Source organism: Montipora foliosa, chromosome 2, assembly GCF_036669935.1.
Source record: "Montipora foliosa isolate CH-2021 chromosome 2, ASM3666993v2, whole genome shotgun sequence".
Taxonomy (NCBI): domain Eukaryota; kingdom Metazoa; phylum Cnidaria; class Anthozoa; order Scleractinia; family Acroporidae; genus Montipora; species Montipora foliosa.
The window spans coordinates 4,043,904-4,056,377 of NC_090870.1; the positions used below are offsets into that span (position 1 = coordinate 4,043,904).

The following is a 12,474-nucleotide window of genomic DNA, read 5'->3' on the forward strand; positions in this document are numbered from 1 at the left end:
AAAAAGGGTAAAACAATATTGTTATTGTTATTGTTGTTTTTCAGAATTTTGAGTTGCAAAAGTAGGATGGGGTTAACATTAGACCAATATACAATTTTCCCATTCTTATTAATTTTGCGAACTTGAAATGGTACTTGAACAGTTTGTACTCATTCTGACTTTTCATGAACAGTTTATTGTGTTCTTCTTTGTGTGCTCTTCTAGTGCATGGCATTGCGGGAAGTAAGCTGGACATGACTTTTGTCTTTTCAAATTATTCACATTACTCGCTGGATCAGATACACTGCAAATTTGTTCAGTCATCATTTCGGAGTTCAACTTTCTGGGTTGAGACTCAAGCTCAGATACATTTGTATTGGTAATACCAGAATAAAAACAATTTTTGATTTTATTTTGGTTTTCAAATCAAGTGCATGATGGGATGACTTCGAAATCAATAATTTTGAAACTCGTCCCTCTCAACGTTTCCAAAGTCCACAGTTTTAACATTTTCAAATGATCATTGCTCCTTGATCATTGTGTTTGGGTGTTGTCTCTTGATTCATCAGCTAAAATTCTTCTTTTCTTCAGCTTCAAATAGAGGTAGCAATCCAAGATGCATTTTTGAGATTTATGGCAACAATTCTCAAAGGCTACGAGTAAGTCTTTCTGTTGTTACTATTAATATTTGTTGAAATTATGGGTGTTTGATGCTACTACTCTTGCAGCCTTGTTAAATGAAACTAAATTGTGGACACTGGTTTTAAGAAACTTTGCTCTAAGCTTTTGATAATGAACTGCTGTTCTAATCACACTAACAACCTGAACATGAGGCGGAACATCTTTGCAAACAGTGCTCAGAGCAAATGTTGAAGTTGCATTTGTCAAGGAAGCAACACAAACATGTTCATGCACACAAAACTGGAAGATTTGTTTGATACATGTATATGGTATCTTCCCAAGTAATCCAGATTATAATAAATTATTACAAGTTGAAGTATCATGTAATGGCCTTTAATTTTTTGTTGTTTTGGTCTGGAAGTTCATTTTACTGGATAAATAATTATTTTCTAATCATGGTCTTACTGTTATTGAAGGCTGTACCTAAAGCCTATTACTTCAGCCCCAACTCAAGAGACATGTGATTTGACATCTCTGTTTGATCTCGAGGGTATGTACAGTGTTCCTTAGGCTATCATTATTAATAAGTGTATTTCCCAAAATCCATATGTGACCTTTGAATTGGAGTGAAGAGTGAGAGAAAAGAGAGAAGTTTTCACTTCAGAGCATGCTCACCTGAGATGTTTTCAATCTTGAAACTGGGGTAGAGGAATCAACAGTTTGCCATTAATTTTTCCTTTTTTCAAGTACTGCACACCGGTGGCTCAGTTGGTTGAGCACCGGGCTGTCATGCAGGAGGTTGTGAGTTCAACTCTGGCTGGACCAACACTCAGGGTCTTAAAATAACTGAGGAGAAAGTGCTGCCTTTGTAATGACATCTGCAAATGGTTAGACTCTGTGGTAAAAGACCCCACACACTATTCACAAAGAGTAGGGCATGTAGTTCCCAGTGCAGTAGTCTGTGCTCTGTGTTGTATCTTCCTTAGGAGGGTAAATGCTTGGAGGTAATACAACCTAGCTACATGTTCATCAAACTACTCTAAAATCTGAGGGTAAATAAAGATATTATATCATAATGTACAATGTTGGTGCTACATGTGCAGCTGTATGGTGTGAATGTCTTCCGAATAACGTTTATGTCTTGACACGTCAATCATTAGTCAGCAATTATTTTATTAGCTTATCAGCAAAATTAGGAAGCGAACAGAATAAACCATTTAAATGGCACTTTAACAAATCAATAAATTTACAACCTAAAATGTTAAAATTTCCTTTAGGATTCCTCAGAAGTCGCCCCAGCTCACAATCAAAGTTTTTTCAGACGTTAACAAGGACACAGGTACAGTTGCTATTACTGATAATTGTGCAATATAAGTTTAATAAATTGTATTGTATTGTAGTTGTGGATTCATACCATGATCAGTTTGGTTGGGTCTGGACAGCTCTCATATCAATGATTTGTTTGTTTTGCTGGCATCGATGGATAACATTAATTTTGCGATGAAAGTGGTTAAATTCGTGAGGTTTTTTAACATGTGTATATATTGCTATTTGTTTTTGAGCAGATGTTTAGCCGGTTTATTGAACAGCGATCATTTGTGACATCACAAGATTCCCTTTTGGCTTTCTTTGACAACTGCTTAGAGAAGGTACACGAATTGTTTGACTTTGCCTCTTCCTGCTAGAATTGGAGGTTGGATCTAACCTTTAATTTCTTTTATACAGATTGAGGTTTCGCCTGATACTCCACTCATTGAAGTTGATGACTCTGTTACAAGGTATAGCTTGTAATGTAATGTTATGCCTTTTGGCTGGTTTTTCAAGTAGTCTTCCTGTAATGCTAACCTTTTAAAAGAAATAAAGAGGACAATAATAACACTTCTTTTAGGTATTATTATTGTCTTGAAGGAATTGGTGGCTTATTTTCGAGCAATGATGATGGTTATGACAGAATCATCAAAAATATCAATCACTTAGCAGTTATTTAATCACATTTAACTTGGAAGGTAAGTGCCAGTACATCGATCAATCCAAATGCAGGTTTGTGTAGTGTTGAAGTTTGAAGAGAAAGTAAAGTATTTTTCAGTTGTCTTTTTGCCCGTCGTCAAGCACCAAGTTTTCTAACCTTCCCACAGATGCTTTATATCGTAAAACATCTACTGTATAGTTACATTTAAAAAATGAACAGTATCAGATGTTTTTTCACGAGAAATGTCCAGAAATCCAGTGGTTAGGGCGCTTGCCTTGAGATCCGGAGATCCCGGGTTCAAGACCCGCTCTGACCACTCGTTTAATTTGATCCTGGTAGTCCCTGGTTCAACTTCCCAGCCGCACTTGTAAATAGCCAACTGGTTTGCCTCCAGCCAGTTGGGATTCTTAACAGTTGTTGTTGTTCTGTTCTGGTGTTTCTTGAAAGCTTCAACAGGGGAACCGCACAAAAAGAATGATGGTTTGAAAAAGCAGCAATGCTTAAAAATCTGGGATGATTTCGATGACGACATTCCCCTTGTAGTAAACATGTAAATTACGTTTTTCTGCGAGCCATAAGAATTTTCGGTGATTGATATGGCATGACACAAGATAACATCGCTGTTGACAAACAGGCGTTGTTTTTACTTTAATCGAGTAGTCACGTATAGGGATTTAATTTGTTGATTTATTTTGAACTGATCCGGTGATCCTTGATCCTTGATCCTTGATCCTTGATCCGGTTTTTCCAGGAAACCTATTATGCAGTGTACACTGTACTTGAGTGTTAAATATATTTAAGTTTGAGGCATTTGAGATAAAGTCTTTCTTTTGCTTATAGGGGTGGTCAAAGGACTTATGTGGTTACTCCCCCTGATGTGTCAAATATGGACAAAGGAAAGCTTTATTCGTAAGTACATGTACTGTGATTTGTATTCAACTGTATCCTTAGGCAGTTAATCAATGAAGTGATTGTCCCAAGAAAGTTGAAGCCTTTTTCTTTTTATCCGTTTTTTTTGCTTATAACATTGTTGCTTGGCTGTCGTTGGGTCCCATCAAAATTTTTTGCCATTCTGCCAGTCTGTTTCGTCGGGTTTGACTCATTTCCAAGGTCATATGCAATTTCATTTTGCTTTAGGAATGGTTAGAAGTTATAAGCCGTTCTCAGGTTTCTTTTGTAGAAGGCGGGGATGTCCTCTTTTGAATGAGTGAAAAAGGAGGACCTGTGTACCTTTTGCCGAGCAAACTGCCGTAAGCTTGACGAGAAAGTCCTTTCAGTTTAATTGACTAAATTAACTTTTTTTTGGTTGTATCCACCAGATATCCTGTGTTCCCAGTTTTGAACGTTGAGCTTATGAAACCCGAGAAGCTTTCACTGCATGCGCAGTCGATAATGACCCCACCAGTGTCGCCTGTGGCGAGAAGAACAAGAGCAGAGAGGCATCAGTCAGTACTGGTAATTTGATAGCAAACAGAAAATTTCAATAGACATACTCAGTAAAATCGAAGGGGCTTTATTACCTTCCTACTTGAAAGACTCTCGAAGCAGAATGGATTTTAAAATTGGAACACGTGCCACCGGATTCGAGCAAAGGGAATTCAGTAATGATGTTTTTAAAAGCCTTCGAGTAAGGTTGGGAAGGAGAGTTTTATTTATCTTTCGGGGATTCCCGGAAATCATACAAGTGTTCCTGAATATGAGTCCAAACCAAAACGTTTCGAGTACTAAATATGCTACTAGTAATTTCGGGTTATTGAAGTGCGTTCGACAGTCTCTTTGGAAGCGAATTTCATATTATCCTAGCGGGCTGCCACTTCTTTTGTTTTGCAATGCAGTGCCACGTAATTTATAGTAATGGTGTGTCAACGTACGCATACGCGTCACATGCGCGTTTTCTACACGTTTGCGTAGTTCGCTTATCTTGAGCTGCGCTGTACTTCGAAAACCGAGGAAAAGTCTCAAGGAGTTGACGCGGAGAAGAGGTCAATACTTTCAGGCGGTACTGCAATTGGGCTGCTGTTACATTGTGTGAGAGGAAACCCAGTTTATTGCTCTAGTTCCTACGTCTTTCCTATATCCCATTTGTCAGTCCCAACTATAGCCACCAAAGGGTATTACTGATGAATTAAAATATTGACCATCTCTGTCCTCTACTACGATTACTACAGGTTTGGAAGGTTGTGTGTCCTTCCAATCGTGAATACGAAGTGGAGATTTTTCAAGTGCCTAGTTTCCTTAATTCCCAGCTAATTTAGTTAACGTTCCCCTTCATGGACCCATTAACAGTCTCATTTTTATGTTCTAGATGGCGAAAAAGAATTCGGGAAGTCCTATCAACTGGGCCAAGTGAGTAACTAGTTGTGAATTGATTTTAGTCGGCACTAAGGTGTCTGTAGCCACGTGTCAAGTTTTCTTCTTTTGGCGCTGTCAGGTTGACCGTTTTACGCTTCTACGTGACGGAGGACCATTTAAACTTCAATGTAGGTTTTAAGACGATGGTTTTTCACACAAAACCTTTTCGAGAAAAATCGAAAAACATTTTTAAGACTGCCTTAGTCTCTGTGACATCGTCCTGTCTTGGTACATGTATTTCACTTTTGCGCCAAAAAAATTGGTCAATTTTTTTGTAATTTTGAGTGGTAACATTCAAGTCAATTTTGTATCAAGCTCGCAACTCAAAAGTGGCATGAAAATTTGTCTGCAGCACCAATTAACATGGTGTGCGATTTTCCATGCAACACTCATGGAAAATCTTCCTTGTTAGATGCCTCATTTAACATCGCTTTGAACTTATTGCAAATTCCGAGTTCTATTCTACGTGTACAATTCGCCCTTGTCACACGGCGGCCATATTGTCCCGGGAGACCAAAAAAGCTTTGTTTTACCACGCCAAGCCTCACCCCCATGGTTTCCACTGCGAGGCCTGGCGTGGTAAAACAAAGCTCTTTTGGTCTCCCGGGACAATATGGCCGCCGTGAGACAAGGGCGAATGTACTTCGTGCATATGCGATGCGACTAAGTCGCATAACACTGGTGGGAGCAAGATCTTTAACCCTGGTTGAAGTGACGTCCAAGGACGGCATAAAATGGCATTATACTGGGGCGTCGTCATAGCGTTGATGGTATTTGGCATAACGAGACAACTTTGCTTTCCCACAAATTATTGGCATGCGCAGTGTAGTCATGGGGCGAAAAGTTCCTTGTAATTCGCATTTTTTTTCTGATACGCTGCTTTTCAAACTCTACTTGGCATCTGCAGGTGTTTATTAGCTCATTGCTACAGCCTTTGGTTTATTCATCTTCCCGCATATGTGAAAATACACCACAACAAGGCCAAAGTACTGCATGTGGCATTTCAGGTGAGTTATGAAGTTGCATGTAAAGTCACTATGTTTTTTCCTTACTGACCTGTGGTTTTTGTTTGTCCAATTGTAGATCTTGTGTAAAATGAAAGAAAAAGGTGTTAAATTACCAGATGAGGTGTGTCTATCGTTTGCCCTTCTTTAAATGGCGATTTGTGTGTATTTATGAAAGAGATTGTCTCGTGAAGGACTTCATTACTGCACGGCATAGGGAATGTGGAAAATCCGCAACCGGCGAGGTTGACCATTTTTTTTGTGTTTCAACCTTCCAAAAAGTCTTCCTCAGAGAAAGTCATTTGGGATTGCTTGACTTGTGCACAGATTGCGTTCAACATATTGCGCGAAAGAGATACAATAAGATATTGGAGAAAAACCATGTACACATTTTCCTTTTAGGCTAGTAACGTTCCTTGCACATAATTATTGCATGATGTTTCTAAATTCCCAAATATTCATATTTTGCTTAAAATTTCAATTTTGTGAGGCTACCTCCCAATTACATGTAGAGACATTGGTCTCTCAACATTGTTTGACTTTTTTTCTTGGATGCGGAAAATGAAATGCAGTGCTGAAATTGAAACCGGCAATCGAGTCGTGAAGTAGTTAACCTCTTGCCTTGTGCTTTTGTAAACAGGTGTGTTATCGAGTGTTAATGCAGCTGTGTGGTCAGTACGGACATCCAGCGCTGGCTGTTAAGGTAAAGTACTTCGTGTAATTTCTACGTGTAACCTAGCAGGGCATGTGCCGCCACTTTTGATCCGTCGTGGAGGGTGGTGTCTCATCCACTTGTAAGGGAACGGCATCAAGCGATACAAGAGTGTTTGCCAAGGAAGGGACGCTCCTTCAACACCCTGAAAATGCTACAGTTGTTTTCTTTTCAGGAAAAGCAAATGTTAAAAGCCTTCAGATTCGTCGATTTTTGAAAAGCCGGTAGGAAGTACTTCATAAAATAAGTCTAGCTCAGTTGTTTTGTTTCGGGTTTGGATCCATCTCCTTAATTATCCGATGACATTTACAAAAAAATCCAGTGTACTAGAAAAATTTCTTTACAGAAAATGAGTTCTTATGTTGAGGTTTCTATGGGTGAAAATGTCAGTGAGTTTGCCTTTCCAGTGGTTTCAAATAGAGTTTAAAAAGTCAGTCTTCGTGTGAAGTAGAATACCGCGTGCCTTTGCCATGGTTCGAATTTTGTTGTGTATTATCCAACTGTATAAGTTATTGTACAGAAAACGCACAAAACAAGGACAAATATTCCACGATATTAGTACAGTAGAGAACCGGTTTGACTGGTCGAGGTGCTGACGTTTGCCCCGCGCTTGTCACGTACGAATCCGTCACATGTTCTCGGTTGTTTACAATTCACTTTCTGAAAATCTATTGTGAAAAAGTCGGATGATAAATAGCTTGTGAGATATTTTGGTGTTTAGTATCGCTGAGTATTTCAACGCGTTGTTTGTCTTTTGACTCTCTCAAGCGGGCTCGTCAAAATACAGCACAACGCGTAAGGATACTCAGCGATACTACACACCAAAACATCTAATAAGACATATTTATTTCAGGTCTTGTTCGAGATGAAATACCAAGGAATAACACCAAACGCAGTTACATACGGTTACTACAATAGGGTAAGAACCCCTTGTTGTATGGCAAACACTTCTCTGAACCAAACTGAACATTTGATTGCCTGATTCCACCGTACGGCCTCTTTGACTTTGTTGCCTATCTTCTCTTGCTCGCGGGAAATGCAATAAACTGCAAAACAACTTTTCGTAAAAAGAGACTGTATGGTGCGTCAAGTTCAGTCGTAAAATATCTGGGAAGGTAATCCCAGAGAAAAGTGCGAGTCGCTTTTAAGTCCAATCGACCTGGACGAATTTATATTTTAAGAGAGGAATGTTTACAATCCAGATGAGATGGAAAGGGTAGAGGATAAGTAGTTTTTCAATGCTTTTCAACTGACTTGAGTAAAAGTAAAAGTAAGGGAATTACGTTGGCCAATCACAAGCGAAGTAGACAATCACATGACCCAGTCACAACCCAAAAAAGATACCTGCAGCCGCGGCTAAGAGCGGGAAAGTCCCTCGAGCATTTCTGCAAGTCGAGTAAATTTGAAAATGTGGCGCGAAATCGCAGCCAAACACTGAACGGTGGACTGCATGACCAAAGCTTTCGCAGTACGTATGGGTTATTGACCAAGCGTGAGGTCAAGATGACTGGATATTGGCCAAGTTCTTTTTTTGCGTGTTTATGGACCGAGACGAAGTCGAGGTCCATAAACACGCAAAAAAAGAACGAGGCCAATATCCAGTCATCTTGACCGAACAATCTTGGTCAATAAAGGATTTATTATAGACTTAAAACACCAAAAAATGATCTTTGATCTTGCGGGACCAAGCGAGAAATCCCGAGCGGGCAGTATCGCTCCATCTTGCCCGCTCGGGTAGCCAATCAGAGCGCGCGATTTGGTTCATCTTGCCCGCTCACGGAGCTAGTCATATAATAATTAGCTCTTATTAACCGAGTTTAGTCAAGTCTGTATGGGAGAATCTTGACCTCGGTCGTGAGTACAGACCGAGGTCTAGATGGAAAAATCCAGACCGCGGGCAATATCGATTTCAGCCAATCAAATTCGTGAATTTGGTACTTCCCAGTCCTTATGAGGCAGAGCCATAAAATAATAATCAATATTCAACTAAAAACTACTATCTAGACGTGCCTTCGATTTCAAATCCCTGTTTCATCGTTTTGCTGACCAATTTTGTCTTCGCAGGCCGTGATGGAGGGTAAGTGGCCGTCGAACACCACAAGCTCGCATATGTGGAACAAACTGAGGAATTTCTTTGCTGCTGTGTATGAACTCCAGAGGCTCGCAAAACTAAGTCGGAACAAAGAAGGTATAATTTCAAGAAACCATTCACTCCGTTTTCGATCCTTAAAACGATTTGCCGCAATTCATCCTTTTTTCCATTCTACCATCTTTCAAAACTTTGCACACCGATACAAAAACGTCTGGAACGCTCCAGGTCCTCAAAATGAAGCTTAACTTGTTGGAAAAAATCGTGTTGCATTTGTGGCGTCCATTTTACTATATATTTTTTTTTAATTCGAGATTTTATAGAAAACATAAGCACACGATAGGCTATTTCTGATTCTCCTTTTCTCGCCCAGTTCAGTCTCAGGTTTGGATAACTATCAGCAGCGGGAGTCTAGCTATGGTCCGGCCAGGTCATCAATACACTTTATTCCAAAATGGCCCCCATTTATATATTCTTTTGTTTTTATTCAAATGAGCCCTTGATGCCTCGTTCTTAAGCTTAAAATTCAAAAGAATATTTTATCTTGAACGAGGCAACAAGGGCCAATTTGTATCCGCATAAATCAGCGGCCATTTTGGAATAAGGTGTATTACCGGTTTGATTAGGTGTCTTGGAGCAGTCATAAAGTTGTTATCTAGTGGCTCCGTAAAATTTCCGAATTTTCTCCTAATCTTCATCATGATTTGGGGTATAAGTTTAGGCGCTCAAACTTGCAGGTTTCTCAAATTCTTAAAAGCGGTTTTGCTTATTACACCTTTTTTCGCAGATTCTCTGTCCCCATCAGGATCAAACGGCGATTTGGATCTCAATGAGTCACCAAGGAGAACATTAAAAAAACCTGATCGGTCACGCACTCCGTCACGCGAACGTGAAAAGTCTTTGTCACACGAGCGCTTGCTTGACCTCGGAGATTCAACAGAAAATCATGGGGGAAGGCGCACGCCTGAAAGGGATGTGAAATCTAGACGCGAACGAACAATAAGCGAAATGTCCACGGCTTCCGAAACCAATGACATACTGAACCTGTCTGCAGCGTCAATCGATGGTGCTGGTTTCCCTCCCTTTCCTAAGCTACGACAACAGACTCAAGGAAGAACAGCAAGTGAAACGTCAGTGTTATCAGCAGCTCATTCGCAGCTGTTTATCAACGCAAACAGTGAGGATTCGGATCCATACGAGTATACCACCAAGATGTTAGACGATGTGATCCTCGGATTGCCCCTCGGTCTCCAGCCTGACACAGCCCTTGAAGCAGTGTTGTGCACTTGTCATCAGTGTGTTAAGTGTGGCAGATACCTGTATGATGAAGACATATTAGCTGCCTGGACCGCGGACGATTCAAATCTTAATACAGGGTAAATTTTTACGACCTCTGTTTTCGTGCAAGAGTCCTTCCCCTGCCCTATCTCTTTGGAAGCTTTTTTTTATCATTTCCACCTCTGAGGGGTGACATCGAACCCTTTCGCGAGGAAATACACTGAGCGTGGGTCCGTTTTAATAGACCTGTACTAAAGATTACTTTAGTTTCCTCCCTCTCCTTTTACCGCTCTCAGAGACAAGAACATTTGATATTTTTTTATCTTGGTATGGGAGGGAGGATGTTGCTAGGCAATTTTTCTCGCGAGTGATTTCGTTGCCAATAAGACCTTCGGCAACATTTCCTAAGAGCGGTTGGGCCCTATTAACTTGTGCATGAGCAGTTCTTCTCGTACTTTTCCTCTGAAAGAACGTTTCGTTATGATTGCTTTGCGAAGATCATCCCATAAAGCTGCAAGGATTAAGACGATCGATCTTTTTTTGCTTCGTTGTTTAATCTTAATGGGTCGAAAAAACCTTTTTCCCTCCTCTGCACCCTTTCCTACCCCACCACGGTCAAGATGTTCTGGAAATTATGCCATTTGAGACACTTTACGGCTTGTGAATTTTTTTGCGCCCTTATTCTCCAGTTTTTTTTTTCTCAGGTGTCCTTACTGCCAAACTCAACAGGTTGCAAGTCTTACCATTAAAATCAAGGTAAAGTACTTTGATCACGTTAAATCTTATGGTTGGAACAAAATGCTTGTGATATCCTTAGAACTCAGGGTATCAATGTCATGCTAATCCTTTGTCTTGACATTCAGGATTACAGGAACTGCTTTTCGTCGCATCCGAGCTCAGATTTGTCGTCCAGCATCAACAGTTTCGGGAGTTCGGAACTGCTACCGACCGATGTCGACGATGAGCCGAAGCCCGGAAATCTCAGCAGTTCTTTCCCTTCGACGATAGAATCCAGTGCGGTGATGAACAAACATAGCAGTCTTCCTCGTCCAATCAGTGCTTCGTTGTCGCCTCCACCATCAAACCCAGTCCCCATCCGAGGAAGTCACCATCGTATGCGCTACAGCATTAGTGCACCGTCTAGCGCCAGCGGTAGTCCCTCTGGTAGCCTTCACGGGAGCCCAAGGCCTGGGTCCTGGATCCAACGCGCGCGCAATAGCAATAGCACGTGCAGTCATGGTAGCAGTTGGTATGGTAAGTAACCAAAAAACCTATTAAGTTAGATTGAAGGACCCCGGGAAAAATGTCGCAGGATTGACTATTCTTTCTTGTTAACTTGGTAAATCGCTGAGGGCTTCTTCTGTCTAGTAAACGGCGATAAAAATTATGGGCTGGAATGTTCGATGCCATTGCCATGGGCGAAACACGCTGGAAAAAAGATGAAAAGAAACCAATGCGTTTCTGCCTTTCTTTCGAACTCTTTGTCGAGCGAGAGTGAAAAAATGCCCGCGGACTTCTCTGTCCGGTTTTCTACTTGGCGCCTGCGAAAGAGGCTACCTTTTATCTCGAAAATTCTCCGTAATTTTGACTTGTTATCCATAGTATTTATTTCTGAAACAAACTAAAAATTCAGTGAAGAACTTTGAAGGCTTCAAATTGTTGCGGTTTATTCCATTAATATGCTTTCAGTTTTTGTCTTTAGTAATATCAGAGCAATCCTAGGGACGTATCGGGTCTCAGATAACGTTAAGGTGGAAAAATGCTGCGTGATCTCCTTTGAGAAAATGATAAATCCTGCTTGACAGAATCGCATACATCCACTCAACAATAGCCCATTTCCGAGTTGCTGCATGCCTCAGTTTCAAAGCGAGTCCTGGTGCACAACCATTCAAGTGGAAATGAGTTGCGTATTCTTATGCAAATCAAACTCGTTTCCCTTACAATAGTTGAGCACCAAGACTCACTTCGAAACCGAGACAAACAGCAACTCGGAAATGGCCTATTATCCATTTTCATTTCGATTTCTAGTTTCCAGACCTCCGGAAGAAAGGGATCTTATCAACGTGCCATACCTCAATCCTTTGGTCCTGCGAAAGGAGCTGGAAAATATGTTTGAAAATGACGGAATTGACACTCTTCAGTCACCTGAAGTCGTGCAGGAGAAAAGCATTATCTTTTGGAACTTGGTGAGTTAGAAGCCGGCCGGTGGCTGGTTAGTGCGGTTGTCAGTCAATCAATCAACCAATCACGTGAAGAGGCCATATGTTAAGCTAATCGCTTGGCAACGGGAAAAAGGGCAACTGAAAAATCAGAGTCCCAGTCAGGATTAGAACCTAAGATCTTCGTAACACCGGTAGAATGCTCTACCCGTTGAGCTGCTAGAACTCCGTGGGGAGTCGGGTTCTTCGTAGATCCTTTACCTCTCATGTGCATTAAACCATTAAACTACATATATTATGATTTTTATGTG

General features: G+C 40.7%; 1 protein-coding gene across 1 annotated transcript in view; it reads left to right on the forward strand.

Annotated features, from left to right (window-relative positions):
- LOC137992131 (C-myc promoter-binding protein-like) overlaps positions 1–12,474 on the forward strand; it is a 40,739-nt gene that overhangs the window by 17,056 nt on the left and 11,209 nt on the right. Inside the window, exons 16-33 of the mRNA XM_068837265.1 lie at positions 1–7; positions 571–638; positions 1,077–1,150; positions 1,878–1,939; positions 2,166–2,249; positions 2,326–2,378; positions 3,410–3,478; positions 3,889–4,024; positions 4,875–4,915; positions 5,829–5,928; positions 6,005–6,049; positions 6,566–6,628; positions 7,491–7,556; positions 8,702–8,825; positions 9,514–10,102; positions 10,709–10,760; positions 10,868–11,258; positions 12,033–12,190. The exon at positions 1–7 is cut by the window's left edge and continues 70 nt beyond it. Coding sequence (XP_068693366.1) covers positions 1–7; positions 571–638; positions 1,077–1,150; positions 1,878–1,939; positions 2,166–2,249; positions 2,326–2,378; positions 3,410–3,478; positions 3,889–4,024; positions 4,875–4,915; positions 5,829–5,928; positions 6,005–6,049; positions 6,566–6,628; positions 7,491–7,556; positions 8,702–8,825; positions 9,514–10,102; positions 10,709–10,760; positions 10,868–11,258; positions 12,033–12,190 — 2,182 coding nt within the window. The remainder of the gene's footprint in view (positions 8–570; positions 639–1,076; positions 1,151–1,877; positions 1,940–2,165; positions 2,250–2,325; positions 2,379–3,409; positions 3,479–3,888; positions 4,025–4,874; positions 4,916–5,828; positions 5,929–6,004; positions 6,050–6,565; positions 6,629–7,490; positions 7,557–8,701; positions 8,826–9,513; positions 10,103–10,708; positions 10,761–10,867; positions 11,259–12,032; positions 12,191–12,474) is intronic.